The sequence below is a fragment of the Colletotrichum gloeosporioides genome (genome assembly GCF_011800055.1).
Source record: "Colletotrichum gloeosporioides strain Lc1 chromosome Unknown consensus_106, whole genome shotgun sequence".
In the NCBI taxonomy this organism is placed as follows: domain Eukaryota; kingdom Fungi; phylum Ascomycota; class Sordariomycetes; order Glomerellales; family Glomerellaceae; genus Colletotrichum; species Colletotrichum gloeosporioides.
In genome coordinates, this window is record NW_025544751.1 from 7,805 (window position 1) to 23,306 (window position 15,502).

General features: G+C 50.1%; 5 protein-coding genes across 5 annotated transcripts; 3 read left to right on the forward strand and 2 right to left on the reverse strand.

The window, feature by feature from the left end:
* Positions 1-3,757: 3,757 nt before the first annotated feature.
* GCG54_00002368 (uncharacterized protein) lies at positions 3,758-4,876 on the forward strand (the record flags this gene model as incomplete). The annotated part of the gene is made up of 3 exons (XM_045402462.1): positions 3,758-4,134; positions 4,205-4,382; positions 4,433-4,876. 3 exons carry the CDS (start codon positions 3,758-3,760, stop codon positions 4,874-4,876), a joined length of 999 nt encoding a protein of 332 aa, XP_045256985.1.
* Positions 4,877-5,988: 1,112 nt separating this feature from the next.
* Positions 5,989-6,414, forward strand: GCG54_00002369 (uncharacterized protein; the record flags this gene model as incomplete). The annotated part of the gene is made up of 1 exon (XM_045402463.1): positions 5,989-6,414. One exon carries the CDS (start codon positions 5,989-5,991, stop codon positions 6,412-6,414), a length of 426 nt encoding a protein of 141 aa, XP_045256986.1.
* A 147-nt stretch (positions 6,415-6,561) lies between these two features.
* Positions 6,562-8,982, reverse strand: GCG54_00002370 (uncharacterized protein; the record flags this gene model as incomplete). The annotated part of the gene is made up of 6 exons (XM_045402464.1): positions 6,562-6,783; positions 6,844-7,198; positions 7,253-8,261; positions 8,317-8,538; positions 8,608-8,623; positions 8,686-8,982. 6 exons carry the CDS (start codon positions 8,980-8,982, stop codon positions 6,562-6,564), a joined length of 2,121 nt encoding a protein of 706 aa, XP_045256987.1.
* Positions 8,983-11,674: 2,692 nt separating this feature from the next.
* Positions 11,675-13,741, forward strand: GCG54_00002371 (Dehydrogenase mpl7; the record flags this gene model as incomplete). The annotated part of the gene is made up of 3 exons (XM_045402465.1): positions 11,675-11,692; positions 11,871-12,083; positions 12,143-13,741. 3 exons carry the CDS (start codon positions 11,675-11,677, stop codon positions 13,739-13,741), a joined length of 1,830 nt encoding a protein of 609 aa, XP_045256988.1.
* Positions 13,742-14,127: 386 nt separating this feature from the next.
* On the reverse strand, positions 14,128-14,984 carry GCG54_00002372 (putative cutinase 1; the record flags this gene model as incomplete). The annotated part of the gene is made up of 3 exons (XM_045402466.1): positions 14,128-14,398; positions 14,472-14,683; positions 14,787-14,984. 3 exons carry the CDS (start codon positions 14,982-14,984, stop codon positions 14,128-14,130), a joined length of 681 nt encoding a protein of 226 aa, XP_045256989.1.
* Positions 14,985-15,502: the final 518 nt, after the last annotated feature.

The following is a 15,502-nucleotide window of genomic DNA, read 5'->3' on the forward strand; positions in this document are numbered from 1 at the left end:
AAGAGATAAAAGAAAAGAGTATAACTAAGTAAGTAGGTATTATACCTCTACCCCTACTAATTCTAAGTTTAATTAGCTATACTATCTTAAGTCTCTATAGTTAACCTTATATTCCTTTTTTTAAACCTCTATTAGTTAATCTATTAGGAGTTATATAGATTATTAATAACTTTATAATAGATTTATTCTATTCTTTTATAATAAACTTATTAATTCTTAGAGGCTATTTTATCTAAATATTATAAAGCTTTATATTCTTATTAGTTTAGAAAGCTTATTAAGTAGATCTAATCTAGCTTTAATAACTTATAATATTAAAGAGTAGTAAAAATAAAAATAAATAAAAATCTAATACTCCTTACTATATAAACTATAATACCTTTAAGGTCTTTTTTAAGGTCTTTTTATATCCTTATATTCCTACTACTAAAGTTATACTTAGCTATTATACTTCTCTACTTATTATAAATTAGGTCTATAAATAACTACTTAACTCCTATTAATATATTATATTTCTTAGTATTATATAGTTAGTAATAATAGTTATAGTTATTATATATATTATATTAATCTATTTATTTAGTATAAGAATAAGCTCTTCTTTAATACCTCTTATAAATATTTAAAAGAAGAAAGAATTTATTTCTAAGTATTATTAAAATAGTTATAAACTTAATAGCTAAGAGCTATATAATATAGTAGTATATATATACTTTTAGGTATATATAGCTACTATAGCTATATAACTCTATAGTTTTAAGGCTTATAATCTTAAAAGAAAAANATATAGCTACTATAGCTATATAACTCTATAGTTTTAAGGCTTATAATCTTAAAAGAAAAAAGAAAGGACTTCTTATTTACTTTATAGATCTAAAATAAAAAGAATAGGATTAAAAGCTTAAAAATCTACTAAAAAAATAAGTAAATTCTACCTCTAATCTATAAGGATTAATAATAATATCTAAGCTAACTTCTCGCCCCTTAAAAGGGGCTAGTAATCTAACCTCTAAACGCTAAAAACACTAAAAAATCCAGTGGGCCCACTAAACCCCATTCTATTAAAAGGGAAGAAAGATTACTATTTCAACAGTCCCTTAAGTTTCATTACAGACATACAACAGTGGCGGCTCAAGGAAACATCCATAGTGACAGCAAGCTGTGAGGCAGTTCAAGACCTGGCGTGCCTACGCTGTCCAGGTTCGTGGGCCATGTCCTCGGGACCGGACATCGACACGGTCTTTGTCACGGAACGAATTCAGATGTGCTGCTCTGCTTGATCATGTGACCGACTTCGACAACAACAAACTCTGCTTGGTCCGGGCCGGGGATCCTCCTGGAAGGTTTCGATCGTCAGATGAGCGTGCGGTCAGGTACCCATAAGGGGCGTCCAGCGCGCCGTGCTTCGTCATCGTTAAGTCCACAAATGAATATTCTCATCTCGAAGACCGTAACATACAATGAAATCATCTTTGTATAAAGTGATGTCACTTTGTACCGACTGATTTAATATTCGGATTCTGACAGAACTCACCAGGACGGGATGGCGTTGCCCGAAACCGGTCGGAGTCCGAGCGAGGGGGTTGATTTCAGTCCGAAGCACAGAGCCTCTTCCCTAACCGGATTAAGGGCAGAGTCCCATGTCAGCTTGATCGACAGAAGCCAATCCTCTTACTTTTCCAGCTCCCTGCACAATGTGGAGGTGGATCGCGTTGCTTTGCATCGTCCCTGACTAACAAAAAACCGTTGTACTCCTCCGCAAATGAGGCTCCGCGCGTGCCGCACATACCAGCGCGTCCTTACTCATACCTCATACCCCAAAATCTGCCCAGCTCCTGACCGGGCGAGCCTCAAGAGCCTCGCGTTTCTCGGGATACGTTATTCGCGTCTGTACGCAAGGTCCTCTGGGGTGTCCCGCCCCCGCGCTTGAAACACCGCCTCGCCAAGTTCAGTCCCTCATAGCGCCGAGGTCGGTGCTACTCCGGCTGCCTTTGGAAACCGTTCACTTGTTCTAGACCTTGGAGGGGGAATCTGCAGTCTTTTGGTTGCTCGTTTTCGACAATCTTCCGTTGATGGCGCTGAAAGTATCAGCCGGACGCGATTCGTGAGCCCAAAACTTCAGATAAGGGTAGCCTTGGAGAAGCTCTCAGGGCGAAAGACAAAAACGAGGCCGCGCAGCTGAATCTCGGCCAGATTCCTAATTGGGATTTCGTCAAATTCTGATTGTATCTTCCAAGATGTTGATAGTAGCTGCCAAGCATCGAAGTGCGCGTTGGTCGCTGTTGATAATACGAACCCGAGAGCGCGAGGAATGCATACCCGTTTTTGTCGGCGAGACGCAAATGCATATTGTCTCCCGCATGAATGCAAGCGATCACGATTCAAAGCTGATTGTTGTCTCATGTTCTACTGGTCGTTCAACGCGTCTCTCCATTCAATCGATCGTGAAGACCTCGTCGACTAGGGCACCGGGTGGGATGTCTCATAGTTTACGAGCGGAGCAAAAGGGAGAGATGCGATAGGTGAAGTTCTCCCCCCGAAAATACCCCCTTCGTCTGGAATTTTCCAACCCGCATCAGACAGTCAGCTTGGGCCAAGGGTCCAATGGTATCGGCCATTTTTCATTTGAATGACTTCACTCGAACCCGAGCCTACGGACATGATGGGAACGCCGGCTGCGATGTTTGCTTAGTCTTTCTCCGGATGACCCCTGATTTAAGCAATAGCGTGAACTCCTCCGCACTCGTCGGCCAGCAACAACCTTGGCAAAGGTGGTCTAGACACCAGCAAAGATATCGATGCCCCTCTTTCGACCGATGCATGGCAGAAGCTTCTGAACATCTGGTGCCTTGTATCTCCTCTTCAGTGACGTAGAGAAGAACGCCGAATTGGAGGGTACACCCGGTACTTCACGAACATTCCAATGCGAAAGCGACATCTTCTTTTCATCACAACCCTTCCCATATCACCACCTTCTTCTGAAGATGGAGGGTTGCGGCGCAGGTAAGCATGTCGAGGGCCCCCGACAACATATAAGTCCTGTGCCACGGCTCTTGATTCCCAGCACACCCATTGTATGAGTGGTTCCCGGGGGCAGCATCGTAGTGACGAAGACCTCCCCTGCAGGTGACGATTCAAAAAGTGTAAGGTTGCGAATCTGCCAGGAATTTCCAGACATCCCATGGATTAATGACGACCCAAACCGTGGTCATCTCTCGCTCCGATAGGCCGCGTTTCATGATGGTGGCCTCAGCACCTACCAGTTCGTGGAGAGCAGAGTTTCCCCACGGGGCGCCCCATCGATATGCCTGTTATATACACATGGGCATGGGTTCGATCAGAAACTTTTGTGCCACCATACTGAACCCCGCGTGGCATCATGCCCGACCCCGGTCGTGAATGGGTCGAGAAAGTCCCCGTCGAACCCTGGTGGAATCGGCGCGCGCAAACATGCCGACTTTTTGCGCTGTCGATTTCGGCTCTTTTGTCAATTTGTGGGCTGTATGGCCGTTTCTCTCATTCTGCCCATGCCCCCTTGTTCGATCAACAGTCTACCGATGCAGCTGTAGTTGCCTCGGCGTCACGGCTTGTGAAAGTTTCTGGCTTGACTATTTACGTGATGGCCCGTCCCACGATCTTCCGCGCTTCCGATGTGGGATGTTTGCAAGGAGTCCAGATTATCTGCGTTTTCGGATACCCAATACTACTACAGGACGTCGCTATACGTTTACCTCAATCGTTTCTCACATTTGCCACCATGAAGCTCTCCGTCATCATCCCATTCTTCCTCTGCCTCTTTGATGTGGTCTCTGCCGAAATGGCAATGCCCGTCGAAGCAGCAAGAAGTGGTCGCGGTAGAGGCGACAAAGGGGACAAGTGCGGCAAGAAAGGGTGCAAAGGCAAGGGAGACAAAGAGCCCGTCCAAGGCGGATCGGCGGCTCTGCAAACACGCATTGGAGATCTCCAGCAAAAAGTCGCCAACGCTAACGACAGCGTCGTACCATTCAAGGGTGGTAGCCTCAAGGGTCTTGTGGGGCTGCTGAAGGTTAATGAGGCTGTTGTCGAGCTTGGTAGAACCATCGATCTCGGAACCAAGACCGCAGAGAACACCGACGTATTGCCGGCAAATGAGTCGTAAGTCCCAGACAACATCCGAACACCGCTGCGAAGCCTTGTGTCTGACGAACGGTTCTTTTACTTGTAGCACCACTATTGGCACGCGTTTCTTGGCCCTTCAACCGGACATCAACAACCTCCTGACCACTCTTGAGGGGAAGCGTCCTCAGTTTGACAAAGCTGGCTTCAAGATCCTTGATGTCAGAAGCCTCATCCGCGACGACTTGAAGATTCAGTCAGATAAAGCCACCGACCTCGGCGGTGCCGTAAGTTTTCGGCTGCTTTGTTGATTGAGCCAGTGCTAACTATCATAAAGTTGACTAAGATCTTGGACCGTAGCCTCCAACCTATTGCACAGGGGGTCATTGACCAGATTCAAGGCAACTTTACCGGGGCTATAGATGAATACAAGGGTCGCGGAGGCAAGATCAAGATCCCAGCCAAAGCCGTTCCCGCGTTGTCGGACCTACTTGCGGGCGTTGCTAGGGCTCTCGGCATCGGCGATAGGGACAGGTCGGTGATGATGGTGGCCGGCTTGGAAGCTGAAGCTCTCCCTTTCCCGGCAACCAACTTCCCCAACGCCGACGCTGCAGCTGTGGACATCAACACCTTAGACACTGCCCAGGCCAACAAGGAAATCGAAACATTTCAAGCTAGCGTCTCGGAGGAGTCGCTCTCGCGCCTCGGTGACGACGAGAACGACCTCCGTGGTATCCCGCCGCTGGTACTGGCAGTCTTGCGCCGCTACGAGGTTATCTGACATGGAGCCATGAAGCGCCTGAGCGAGGATTTACTTTTAATGTTTGGTGGTCTGATTGAAAGCGAGATAATTATAGTGCGACTCTATGATGAACGCAGTAATGAAATCACGAACTGTTTTATTTGTCCATGATGGTGTCATCTTCGCAATACTGTCACTGAATGTCTCCTAAACCGTTGCTGAGCATGTTTGGCACACTCCAGAGGGTCTGTAATAATACCTCACCGCATCCATAACTTCGAATAGCTTTCTACTAATCAACGCAAGACCGATCGGGTCCGTGGAAAGCCGTGGAATTCCCAGGCACTTGGAGGTTGTGGAAGCCTCAAACCTACATGTGTGTCCGCCAAGAAGTCGATTACTACTAGACCACCGCATCTTGGCAAAATATACTTGTAGCTGAATCCCCGCACGCGGACCCGTCGTCCGGCAATGAAGGTGTTGAGTCAGACGTCATGAAAGTTTCCGCCAGCCAGGAACCGACTGACTTTTCCAAGATCCCCTCACGCGGAGCGAATTGAGATCAGCCAGTCACAGTTGCCGGCGTCAAATTGTGTTCACCTGACCCTCCATGCGCCTGCGGAAGCAGCCTAAGCTAGACCACGTTTAAACTGGAATTAGAGTTGCCAGCGAGGCTCTAGACGGTGCCGATGAAGAGAGATCTCGGATGAAAAAGAGGGGTAATAAAGATGGAGGCGGCTGAAGATGGCCAGGAGGAGGCAGTGATGTTTCTCCCACTCTGCCGGTCTATCGATCGGAATGGACTAATGACGTTGGCATCCCACCACAACCCGGCCAAACCGTCTGAAACTCAGGACGCTGGTGGTGCGTTTTAGACTTCTCGTCACCGCTTTTTCTTCCTTTTTCTCCCTCTGCCGTCCGCGTGACAGATTCTTCCGCCAGCTCGGTTCGGTCTTCGGTGTCCGTTCACCCAACCCGTCTGATCTCGCGGCTCTTCACAGAACAGCTGCAGTGCATAAGTCAACGTGGAAGCCGGCCTGGTCCGTGATACCAAGGTAGACCCTAGAGACCGCGCAACCGAGTACTACCACGGATGCTAATAATTACCCCAGAAGATATTTGGGTAAACTTGTTCGCTGCCCTCCCCCCACATGGAGCCTCACCCAGTGGACGCGACAGGTATCGGCTCGGCCTGGAAGATCATTCCGGCGCTTGATTCGCGGGACATCGCAGCCACGGTCAAGTTCTACACAGGCGAGCTGGGGTTCACCCTGGGCGGGATGCAGTCCGACAGCGAGGGCGATCCCGATGGTCGGCCCAACTTTTGCTCGGTTTACGCAGGCGACAAGGCAGCCGCGAACCTTTATTTCTTCCGGTGCGAACCAACCAAGTTCGTGCCTGGACGAGCATTGATCGCTTTGGGAACGGTCGGTTTGGACGCTTTTCACGAGTTCGTGATCGCCAGGGGCACGGCGGAGGTGGTTGAACCGATCCGCGATACACCGTGGGGATACCGGCAGTTTGCCATCAAAGACTTGGACGGGAATCGCTTGAAGTTTTTCACATTCCTTTCCTAGAGGGTGGGAACCCGGGAACCGACTGATCTCGGGGTGCAGTGCCTAGAGGTCTCTCTAAGCTGACTGGATGATTTACATGTCTGTTCTTGGTCTCTATCAATGCCAAGACATCTAAGATTACATTCGTAGGTCTCCTGGATGATGGTATCAAGGCTGATGTGCATCAAGCTGGTCATCTGGATAAGTCGAAGCAGAAATGTCGGGTTGGCTTGTATGTCCTGGGTAGACCAAGGGTTCCCAGTCGGGAACAAAGTACCCAAAGAGGTTCATTACGTCAGTTCCCATGAAGGTGTTGGGTCCCATAGGGAGCCCTTCGATATCCATGGGACCTCCCACTTCGGGTGGTCCTGATCCCACAGCTAGATTCATCTGTAGTATACTAGATTAGCATGGGTTGTATTGCGGGATGACGAAGAACCTGTGACGTACCTCCGAGAGATCAGCAGCGACATCCATGGCTGCAAATTCCTCAATATCATCATGCGGCAGAGACCAGTGAGGTTGAGAAAAAAGCGCCTGTCCTGTGTCTGGAAGCGGCTGCTGCGTTGCGCCGCCGGCTATGCTCTGGCCGTTGACATCGCCAACATACGTTCGTGCGATGTGTGCGAACTCGCCAATTATCGAGCCTGGAATGACACCCTGGGACACATATTCCAGTTGGCTGGCGTGACCAACGACCATATCAAGCAAAGCGAGGTTGGATGCAACTTGCTGCCCTCGGGGGTTATGGATGACAAGATCGAATAAGACGAAGAAGCCCGTGACGGGAATACCTACAAGCATCCTGTGCAACGCTATGGTGTAAGCTTGGATAACCCGTCAGGTAGAGATTACGAACCACATAGGCGTATAAGGTGCCACCTCAATAAGCGACGTCAGTTCCAGAAGACACCGAGAAGTCTTCTCCACCGTTTTGAAGACAGTTTCTCTCCTAACATGGTTTGATGGCGGCAGATGACGAAGAGCCATCCTCGAGATGGTCTGAAGAAAACTGTAGTAGAAGAAGTGCATGACAAGAGCTACTGCCTGCGTCTCGGAAGAAACAGGCAGACCTGTAGGCTTGATTGAACCTCCTGGCCTGAAACCATTATCTGGCAAAGCAGCTCTCCAGTCCTCGATTTCCTCGGTCAACTGGTCCACAATGTCCAGAAAGTATTCGTCTGTATTGTCTGAGACGCCGACGGAGAAAAGTGAGGTATAGGCTCGAGATAGGAGGCGAGCGTAGCGAATGAAGGCCACAAACCAGTTGAAGTCTCCAAAGTAAGATTCGGGCGTGCTCGGAATGGGGCAAGAAATGTCACAGTCGCTAAAACCCTTTCTAGCCGTCAGCCCAGGGAAATATTGCAGAGGAGACAAGTGGATTCGAATACTCACTGAGCTCCGGCCATGGTGAAAGCTGGTGACCTTTTCGAGGCCATACAGGACCCAGAAGGTCTTTCTATACGCCTGTGTTGCATAATTGCTGAACCTCGCCTCCGCCAGGTTTTGAGCTCTTCTCACTGCCTCTGATATGATAATGTGATCGAGCCCAATCGAAGACATCCCCAGAGAGTAAATTGTCATGGCTGTGAGCGCCTGCAGCGTGGTGAGAGAGTCTGGTAGAAGCATCAGATCAGTGAAGTTCGCCAGGGCAGCCGAGAAGAGTTCCCACGACTCTCCCCTGCCGGGCTCGAAACTGCCTCCCCCATCGTACTGGCTTCCGAGCGCGAGGACTGTGTAATATAACGAGGTCCATGATTTGCTCCTAGGTACGGTGTTGGGTTGACCCTGCGCAGCCGCCGTAGCTTCAAATGCCGCGCGGTCCAAGAAGGGGAAGCGTGGGTGAACGCGTTCAAAGTAGACTATGCCTCGTCAGCGCGCATTCAAAAATGTGAACAATTCTATAGAACCAAAAAGTCGCACGTTTTATGCATTGCAACACTCGGGCTCTGTCGTTTAGACATGTGGGTGGTTGCTTATGGCGGGCCGACAGGTCGGTGCTGAAGTTGGAAGCGCTTCTCAAATGGTGTTGGACGGTGCTGGATATTCGTGCAACCAGTTCGCTCACTCTATCGTGGCCGAGGCATTGAGAGAGAGACTTCAGTCGAGCTTCCGAGAAGAACGTGAGGCTGCTGTCACCGCCGACTGAAGGTGGCATAAGCGATGATCCTGTACCTCGATTCGGGTTGAACGCCCATGGCGGACGACACTCACCGAAGATGCCATTTCCCTTGGGTTTGTTCTCGCATCAGAAAAAACTTGTTTCTTATTTCGTGGATCTCGAGGACTCACTTTAACGAAATGCGATCTGCTAGGGTTCGTCCTGGTGGTGGACGTTGTCTCCTCCGCGCGTTCAATGACACGATCCACCAACAGATCCGGGATCCGGTGCGGTCCGGCCCGCCCAGCATCGGAGGATGCGGACGGCGGAGTGGGGTCCGCATCTGAGTTGCTCGCATTCGGTGGCTTCGGGGATGGTGGAGTTGCGAAGTCTATGACGGAGACGGTGCAGTTTTGAGCACCATCGCCAGAACCCTCAGCGCCATTGCTGATAGTCATGAACTGTCGGACTACTATATGCGGCATCATGGTCAGCACTGTACAGGGGCGTAACAAGGGTGGATGTGTGCGAGCTTGGTAACCCTTAGACGGCAGAGGTATCTTACCATTCGGTCGGCGGCCCAGCTTCCTCACGCTGAAGATGCACTCGGTTTTCCGGCGCTTGAGTTCCCAAATAGTCAACATCTCCCGAACCCCATACCGAATCAGATCTCGCGACAGAACTTACGACGCAGTTGGCACATGGGCCCGGCGATCCTAGTCATCGATGATGTCAGCTTTTGTCAACCGAGAATTCGAGAAATGGCAGAGTCAACCGTACCGGAGCAACGGACTTTGCGATTAGTACACGCATCGCAGGACTTGTGAGTTCTCAAGTTGGCGACTTCGGTGGTCATGCTCGGTAGATCGCGAACCCTTTGGGATGAACCTCAACGGGAAGCGTACGGGGGAATCGAACCCTCGGGTTTTGTGGCGTGGGGATACTGGTGGCTTTAGACTGGGAGGCCGGGCCACAAAGCCACGCGAGGCGGACGCGGCCTCGGGACCGATTTTCCCAATCCGGCAGTGGGTGCCGAGCTTCGGGTTCTCTAGCAGAAACTCACCGACCCCTATGTCACGACGCCAAGCGTTCTACAGGCGGCTCGCGTCCAAAACGACGAATCAAATTTTGAGAATACGATTATTGACTTTGAATATTCAATGCTAGGCTAGTTTTTTACAGTTGACTTTTCAGTAGCCACCCATCCGTCCGTCTGTTACCCACAAGCCCCTAGTAGATCGCTTCAGCAATCGTGTAGACTGGGTACGGCCAAAACAACACGACTGAGAAAACGCCAACGTACCTGGTCAAAAAAGTCAATGTTTCCTGATCTCTCGTTTCAGAATATCCACGGGTAAACCTACTGCGCGACTCGCACACCAGCTTTCTTGATTAATTTTGGCCAATCTCCTGGCTGAGACTGAGTCCTCTGAGGAAAAAGCTCGCGAGAAAGTGGCTGTGTCGAGGCAAAACGTGCTTGAAGTACCGGAAGTGGTCTGTGCGAGAGCTGTCGCGCGAACCTAGCAGCATGAAGTCTCATTTTGAGAATGATCCGAGTCGATTTAGATGATAGACTTTGTGCAGTTGACGCGCAATCGAGGTTGTAAATTGATTTCTGGCCAGAATTTCTTTTTGAAAGTTCCCTGGCCGCACTGCTCTTGAACATTTATTTTGAAATCGTCCATAGATGCCAGACGCCGACGGAGAGTCTTGGACACGCGAACTAGCACCTGACGTTGTTCGGCGTCTGATTGTTCGACAGTCGATGGGGAATAGTCATCTTTGGGTCGCCCGGCCGAAGCAAATGATTCCAAGGCACGCCGAAATTTCAGAGCAGATGCCGAACACTCGTAAGCGAAGCAAGAAAGAGTTTGCCCGGGAACTTAGAATTTCTTTCGGGATGCGGAGGCCGGGATTTACGGTGGTACGATTCTCTCGGTGATGTGGGTCCAACGGTGTTTGCCTTGACCGGGCTGTCCGGAGGGATCGGGGTCTGTCCGGATGTTGACTGAGATAAAACAAGCATTTTCAACCCGAAGGTCAGCTAAGCAGGGTGTCATACCTATTTTTAGACTCGCTTGCGGTGCTGGATTCATTTCCGTGACCCGGCCGACCTTGCGGCTCTTCATGGCATACATGATCAATCACCCAGCCAAAGCTCGCTAAGCTCAGTGATGTCGGGGCAACGATGCCTGCTTACAGATGCCTGGAGTTTATCTGCTAAAGGACGCATAACCGTTTTCACCATAAAAAAAACAGGAAATTTTCTTTATGGCCAAAGTTTTTTTCAATTTTTTTCAATCTTTTTTTTAAGGCTTGTACCGTATGTTGATGGCCAACAAGAGGCCGCCAGACACAGGGGTGCGCAAGGTACAGGTACCTGCACAGGTTGGTTTTGACTGAGTGAATGATTTGAGGCCCAAGGTATTTATTTCTCTGCAATAGATCGATTTTGCAGTTCGAAACCGGACCACCCAGGAACACGTACCACCCTCTTTTTGCTTTCTACACCATCTCGACGTTCGTGCTTCCTCGTCCGGGCGGAGGCGTAGAGTCGTGAGTGAAGGATTGAAACCCATGTTCATGAGCCCCATTGGCTTAGGCGCTTTCACTGAAGATGTTCGCCACAGTCCACTTCCAATACAACGCTGACCGCAGCCTGCTTCTTGCGAGCGTTGTCACCTTCAATAGCTTCAGTTTCCCCTCATCTTCAAAAGTTCTACGAGGAAGGACCATCATGTTGTGTGTTTCCAAGTATTCGTTTGCCTGAGATCTTCGAGTAAAGTACAATATCAACTGTTTCTTTGTTGTCGCGAATACAAGTGGCCTTGACTTCAACGCCTAGGTGCAGGAGAGGAAGTTGGGGTCCCCGCAGAATGCGTGCATGTTCTCCACAGACCTCTGAAGGCTCAAGGACGCCAAAAGATCTCCAGACATTCACATGTTTATGTGTATTTACGTGTATTCTGCAGAGAAGTCCCAACTATCAGAAATATGAAATACTGTCGGACCTCAAACAATTACGTGATGCGATATGGTTATCGGGAGTTATGCACCCCCGAGAAATAACATAACAGCGCGTAAAATACATCCCTTGAACATGAGATTGTTCAGTTGGTTGGACCCATAACCTTGCGGATTTCTCCCTGGAAACGGCTAGACTCATGCATCCCGCTCATGATGTTCCACCGAGCCCTTGTGAATGTGCAGTCTGATCATGGCTGCAGGCTAACGCTTACGCAAGTGAGGTTGCTCAACAAAAGTCTCGTCCAAAGTCGAGAACCCCCTCCTTCTCCTCACTGCTTTCGTCGCCGCTGGACTGTTGTGGCTGAATCCCTGCAGCGCCAAACTATCATCGAAAACGTCATCTTTTCAGGATCTCGACGATGCTTTCGACTACGTTATCGTCGGTGGTGGCACAGCCGGCCTGGTCGTCGCCTCAAGGCTCACTGAGGATCTTGAGGTCCGCGTCCTGGTAGTGGAAGCTGGGTCTGACCAGAGCGCGAACCCTTTGGTGCTGACACCCGGCCTTGTGGCTGGCTTGTATGGAAAGGAGGAGTATGACTGGAACTTCACCTCGGTCCCTCAGGTATTTTCGCTGGCACATCTTAGGCTTAAATACTCTTCGATGGCGCTGACTTTCCACAGACAGGACTCAATAATCGTCGGATCAATCAGTCTCGTGGCAAGATGCTCGGCGGAAGTTCGGGTCTGAATTTCATGCTGATGCTTTACCCGACTAAGGGTGTTCTTGACGCCTGGGGCGCGCTGGGAAATGATGGCTGGGACTTTGATTCTCTCGCGCCGTACTTTCGCAAGTTTGCCACCGATCATCCGCCTCCACAGTCGGCGAAAGACATTGTCGGGTTGGGGTACCACGACGATGCCTTGAACGGAAATGGTCCCCTGCAAGTTTCCTTTAGCGAGGGATACAGCGCTATGAACACGGCCTGGATGAGCACATTCGAGAAGCTTGGGCTGGGCATGACTGGGGATCCGCGCGGCGGCAAGGCGTTTGGGGCGTTCCAGAACCCTTGCAGCATTGATCCGGAGACCAAGACTCGAAGCTATGCAGCAAGCGCCTATTACACAACCGAGGTCTCAAGCAGGCCGAATCTTGTTGTATTGACGGAGGCTTTGGTGAAGAAAATCAACTTCGACACAAAAGACGGTGATGCTGCAGCCACTGGAGTCCAGGTGGTTGCAAAGAACGGGGAAGAGAAGGAAATCTCAGCCAAGAACGAAGTCATTTTGGCAGCAGGAGCGCTTCAGACTCCCCAACTCTTGGAGCTGTCCGGCATTGGAGGAAAGCAACTTCTGGAGCGTCACGACATACCCGTGATCGTGGACAATCCCAACGTTGGCGAGAACATGCAAGACCATCCTGTCGTCTGCCAAAGCTTCGAGGTCAACGATGGCGTGCCATCGGGAGATGTTCTGCGTGATGCAAACATTCTGAACGCTCTCGTGGGTCAATACCAGGCAACTCGAGAGGGTCCGTTGGGTCAAAGTACGATCAGTTCGGCGTACACACCACTCGCTGACGGCAATGGCCTTGTCCCGAAGGAAGGGAAGATAGACCTACTGGAATATCACAAGGATCAAGTCGGGACTTTGGCCGCCAAGCTTGTGCGATCTCTTGTCGAATCTCCGGACGAGCCGACCTGTCAGTATCTGCTGTTCCCATCCCAAATCACGATCAACGACCACCCCGCAAATATGGCCGAGTACATTCTGCCGTCTCATCCAGACAACTACATTACGGTCATGACGGTGCTGAACCACCCATTCTCGCGCGGCTGCGTGCACATTACGAGCCCTGATTTCAAGGACTTGCCGGCTTGGGATCCGCGATACAACGCGAACCCTCTGGACTTGGAGTTACTTGCACGCAATGTACAATTTGTTGAGAAGATCGTGGGGACGGAGCCATTTGGCGGTCTCATCAAAGCCGGGGGCAGACGCTTGCCTGAAATCAAGGGGAGTGATCTGGAAAGTGCGAAGGAGATTGTGAGGCAACGGCAGATCTCCATTTTCCATGTTTCGGGAAGCTGTGCCATGATGCCGCGCGAGCAGGGCGGTGTCGTTGACGAGAGGCTGCGTGTCTATGGGACGAAGAAGCTCCGCATCGTAGATGCTAGCATCTTCCCGATCGAGCCTTCAGGAAACATACAGAGTACCGTGTATGCCGTTGCGGAGAGGGCAGCAGACCTGATCAAACAGGACAGGAAGAATGCTGAGAACTAGATTTTTCTGGAAAGATCGTTTCCGCCTGTTACGGATAGAAACCAGAGAATTGGATGACGAACTTAGAGCTCTATGGACATTTAAGAGAAGGTGTCAGGTCGGCAGAGCATGAAGGAGCAATATTATCAGTGCGGCAGTCGTGTAGCTCGATGATGTGTGGTTTGGAATTCCAGCTGGCACGGTCATGGTTCCCAAGGATATGGTAATATTGTTACGCTAAAAGAATAAGGAAATCGCTATCAGGTCGCTAACTGGCCCAAGTAACGTCATCAAATGAAGGTGATATGTACCCCGCAAAATATGGTCAAGAAAGTCCAACTGCATTCCTTCCAAATTCCAGTCAAGGTGTCCGAAAACTTGTTATTTGAATCGCGAACCGTGAAATCTTAAATGTTGCCAATCTTTCCGACGAGAAAGTCGACAGCTTCGGGTACCCGTTTCACGTAGTCCAGATGGGCGGGTTCAACCTCTAAGGTGCCTTTGCATACTTCGTCGGCATCATTACAAATGACCTTGACCTTCTCTTTCGGGAACTTGGGGATCTGCCCCTTGTCCTGGGTGTTTTGCGTGTCACCGTACGTGATGACGCCGAGTATTCTGTTCTTGGTCGAGTCTGAAAGACTCTCGATTGATCGATGGGCCACAGCGGCTCCCTGACTGTAAATGCATGTGTTATTACCTTTTCATGCGCTGGAGTACCATCAAAAATACGAATAAGAGAGAGGCTTACCTGTATCCTCCAGCCACAAGCTTCGCATTCGGACACTTTGAGGCGGCATCGTTGAGAAGCTTCCTCATCGTTGTGACGCCGTCTGGATCGGCGCCGCCAGGGAGGAAATTGGTAGTAAGCGCCGCGGCATAATCAACTCCTTCGGTCGCCACTCTGTTGTCCCCGTATTTTTTCTTCAAGCCGTCTGAAGTTGGGGGTCCGACAGTCGAGCCCTGGTGGAACGCTTTGACGTCAGCTCCGTCTGATGTTGTTGAGCTATGCGAATACGGATGCCTCGAAGGGGGCGCACATCCGAGTCGGGGGCGGGGAACTCACCATGTTTCCGGTTTCTACGGATCCACGGGCAAAGATGAAGATGACATCACGGCAACCGCCTTTTGTGAATTCTTTGGCTGTTGTCCCGGTTTCGCGGGTGCTGAGCTTTGCGACGGATTCGATCTCTCTGCTACTGATGGGATAGATAGGGCTGGAGAATGCGACGGAGGCGAGAAACAGAGGAATAAAGGCCTTCATAGCGGTTTCTGACAGCTGGGAATCTTTCTGAGACTTTGGTTCGTGGTTGGATATATGTAGGCGTTTTGTCCAGTTCGGAAACTTGGATATGTCTAAGAGACACAAATATTTGCTTCCCTAGGGTACATCACAGCGTCCGTGGTCAGACGCTTTGCCTTTATACTTGAATTATTTGGATTGGTGTACGATGTCTCGCCGCAATGTTAAGTCATGATGGCAAAGTTGCGGGGCCGGCATTGTACGCTTCACCGAATATCATTCAAGATTGGCTCCAGGAAGGCTATGCATCAAGCTCCCGACGGGAGAGCATCGACGGAACGAACATTCTAGCGGTGACCATCTCAACATAGTGGCCACACATGGCAAACGCGGCTTTGACTGACAGGAGGAAGCACATGGGACGGGTCCTTCCGTCATTAAGGCCACCTTCCAGGGATCCCGGACGAGCGGGAACTCGGTTGTCCGAGCCTCCAAATACCGCCTTTTTCGTCGCATGAGAATCTGTTTTAGGAGACGTA